Source organism: Sciurus carolinensis, chromosome 14 (genome assembly GCF_902686445.1).
Source record: "Sciurus carolinensis chromosome 14, mSciCar1.2, whole genome shotgun sequence".
Taxonomy (NCBI): Eukaryota; Metazoa; Chordata; class Mammalia; order Rodentia; family Sciuridae; genus Sciurus; species Sciurus carolinensis.
Window position 1 is genome coordinate 11648679 of NC_062226.1, and position 3206 is coordinate 11651884.

At 44.4% G+C, this 3206-nt stretch overlaps 1 protein-coding gene across 1 annotated transcript; it reads right to left on the reverse strand.

The window, feature by feature from the left end:
- Positions 1-781: 781 nt before the first annotated feature.
- Positions 782-1735, reverse strand: LOC124964190 (olfactory receptor 1K1). The gene is given in 3 exon segments (XM_047524066.1): positions 782-885; positions 888-1182; positions 1184-1735. Coding segments are annotated over 3 exon segments (951 nt in total).
- Between the last annotated feature and the right edge of the window lie 1471 nt (positions 1736-3206).

The following is a 3206-nucleotide window of genomic DNA, read 5'->3' on the forward strand; positions in this document are numbered from 1 at the left end:
GGGCAATAAGAATACATAGGCTTTTGTGGGTAAGGATGATTGAAGTGCCGACATGCATGGTGAGGACTTACAACGTGCCTCTTCCATCTGCACCCTCCTTTCTTCTCAGCTTTCCTTTTGATCACTGTGCTTGTCCATAGCATATCTGCAGCATTTCCAGGTGTAGTTAAGCAGGTGACATTATAACAAAGAAGAGCGAAGGATAAGAAAAACAGACTACTTCTAAATGTTTGTTAACATAAAAATACAGTAATTCAACTCAGATGTTCAGAGTGCCCCTCCTGTGTGCCAGAGTGTGTATGGAAGGGTCAGACTCAGGTATGGGAACTTATATTCCTGTCCCAGGTAGATGAGAAGTCAATTTATTTGAGAACATATGATGACATGATTGAAAATAAAGTTCTAATCCCCATAAGCCACAAAGCAAGCCCCACGGATGGAGCATGTTCTTAGGTCACACTAAGTCCAAATGTCCGGGAGTGATTGTTAGAAGAGGTAATGACGTAGCAGAAAGGGACCTGATTTTGTCTCCTGAGGATTGGGTAAACTTGGGAAAGTCACTTCCTGTCTTTGAGCCCCAGTTTCCTTCCTATAACACTTTGTTATAATATCTGTTTCCCTGTTAGGGAATAAAGTGTGATTGGGCAAGGATCTGCTTCATGGTAGGCGTTCAGAAAACGGTAGCCATTGTTATGATTTTTTTAAAGTAGCAGAGAGCGGAGGGTCACATTCATGAGTTGTCACCATGGCTGATGCAGTCTATTTTTGGTGCAGTCAACCCTCAGGAGACATCAGCAGAGATCCTTTGCCCAGTGAAAAGGGCTCTGAGTGCCCCCTGCACATTGTGATTCCGGAGGCTGTAGATGACAGGGTTCAGCATGGGGTGACTATGGTGTACATGACAGTGGCCACACATCCCTGCTCTGCCTTATATTGGGATGTGGGCTGAAAGTAGACAGTGATGACTGTCCCATAGAAGAGGCCCACCACAGCCAAGTGGGAGCCACAGGTGGACACAGCCTGGAGCCTCCCAGAGGCTGAGGGCAGCCGGAGCACAGCAGCTGCGATGGCCCCAAAGGAGGCAAGAATGAGCAGGAAGGGAGTGACCACCACTGCAGCACCTTCGGTGAAGATGAGAAGCTGGATGTGGCGGGAGTCTGAGCATGAGAGCCTTAAAAGAGGGGCTGGGGTCACAGAAGAAGTGGGGTACTTGGTGGGAGGCACAGAAGGACAGGCGGGCCATGAGCAGGATGTGCAGGAGGGAGTGGATGTGGGACACCAGCCAAGCTGTCCCCACCAGGGCCATGCACACAGCCTGCGACATCCTCGTGGCATAGTGGAGGGGGTGCCAAACGGCCACATAGCGGTCATAGGCCATAGCAGCTAGGAGACAGCTCTCAGTTATGCCCAGGGCAAAGAAGAAGTACATTTGGGTCAGGCAGCCTGCCAGGGAGATGGAGTGGTCATAGGACAATAAATTGGCCAACATCTTGGGCACAGTGACTGAGGAGGTAAAGCAGAGGTCAGCAAAGGACAGATGGGCCAGCAGGAAGTACATAGGTGCCTGAAGGACCGGGCTGGCCTGGATGGCAGCCACAATGAGTCCATTACCCAGGATGCCCGCCACATACAAGAACAAGAACAGCACAAAGAGAGGCCGCCTCTGTCCAGGGCTAGTTGTCAGTCCCAGTAGAATAAATGGCACTCCCTCCGAGGACTCATTGGCAGCGTCCATGGCTGGTCTGGCTATTTCCCTGGAACTTCAGGGGTTCCTTTTTACTGTTGGGCCATATTCACAATGTCTGAGGGAAAAAGTGAGAGCCTGTAGTGTTCAAGGCTTGCTGGACGTGAGAAAGTCATGGATTTGGAGTTAGGTAGCTCTGGCTGTACATGCAGATGTGACTGTGTGCACGTCATCACACCTCCTGGAAACTTCCTTCTTTCTGGGCTCGAGTCTCAATCTGTAAAATAAGGCAGTTGAACTAGGTAATCTACAAGGCCACTTCACGCTTCCATATGTTGTGACTTGAAAAAAAATATAACAAATGATATTGCCCAAGGATACATACCATGAAAGAAGGAAATTACAAAAGAAAAGATAAAACAGAGGATTAACTTAGAAATATCTGACCAATGGACATTTATTTCAGGAAAGAAAGAGTGAAAAACAAAATGAACAAACAAAAAACCAGAATCAACTTGGTGGAGAAGAACATATAAAAGAAATACCAGCAAAACTCCAAATATATATATATATATATATATATTTTTTTTTTTTGTATCAGAGGTTGAACCCAGGAGTGCTTAACCACTGAGCAACATCCCCAGCCCTTTTTAAAAATATTTTATTTAGATACAAGGTCTTGCTAAGTTGCTCAGGGTCTTGCTAAGTTGCTTTGAACTCATGATCCTCCTGCCTCAGCCTCCCCAGCCTCTGGGATTACAGGCGTGTGCCACCGCGCCCAGCTGAGAAAACCTCCAAATCTTATGGGTTCATGTGTTTATATTAAAGTGAATATGAACCCACACCACCTATACACAAATAACGAAATTTTAGAACATTGGTGATAAAGAGAATAACAAATACCTACCAGGGGCATGGGGTAAAGTGCACCCATGGTATTCAGATAACAAGACTGCCACCAAGTTTTTCATCGATTGTAGATGGTAGTACGGAGTTGGGTAATATCTTAAAATTATGGAGAGACAAATTTTGAATTTAGAATTTTATACTAAACCAAAATATTAATCAAGTATGAGAAAAGGAAGAAGATATTTTTCAGACATGTAAAAAAAAAAAAAACAGAACAAAAAAATCTGGGGCTGGGGATGTAACTCAGTGGTAGAGCACTTGACTAGTATGTATGAATTCCAGGGTTTCCGTCCCCAGCACCAGAAAAGAAAAAAAATCAGCTGCAATAACAAGTGTCTGATCATACTAGCAAGGAAAGAAGTACAAAATTTTAAAGTTGTTTATTTTATTCCTATGAAATTGTTAATGATTCAAACATTATCCTGATAAACCAGCGATGGCACTGGAATGAGGCATAGGAGTTAAGAGAATGGTCTCTAGATAAATGCAGACACAGGTAGGAAGTTCACTCCTTTTAATACTTTCATGACTTTGTCAGGTTGTTATTCTTACTGGAAAAAAAAAATGAACAAATGACTCTGGAAGATTCCCCATATCCCTGGAAAAATTTTCC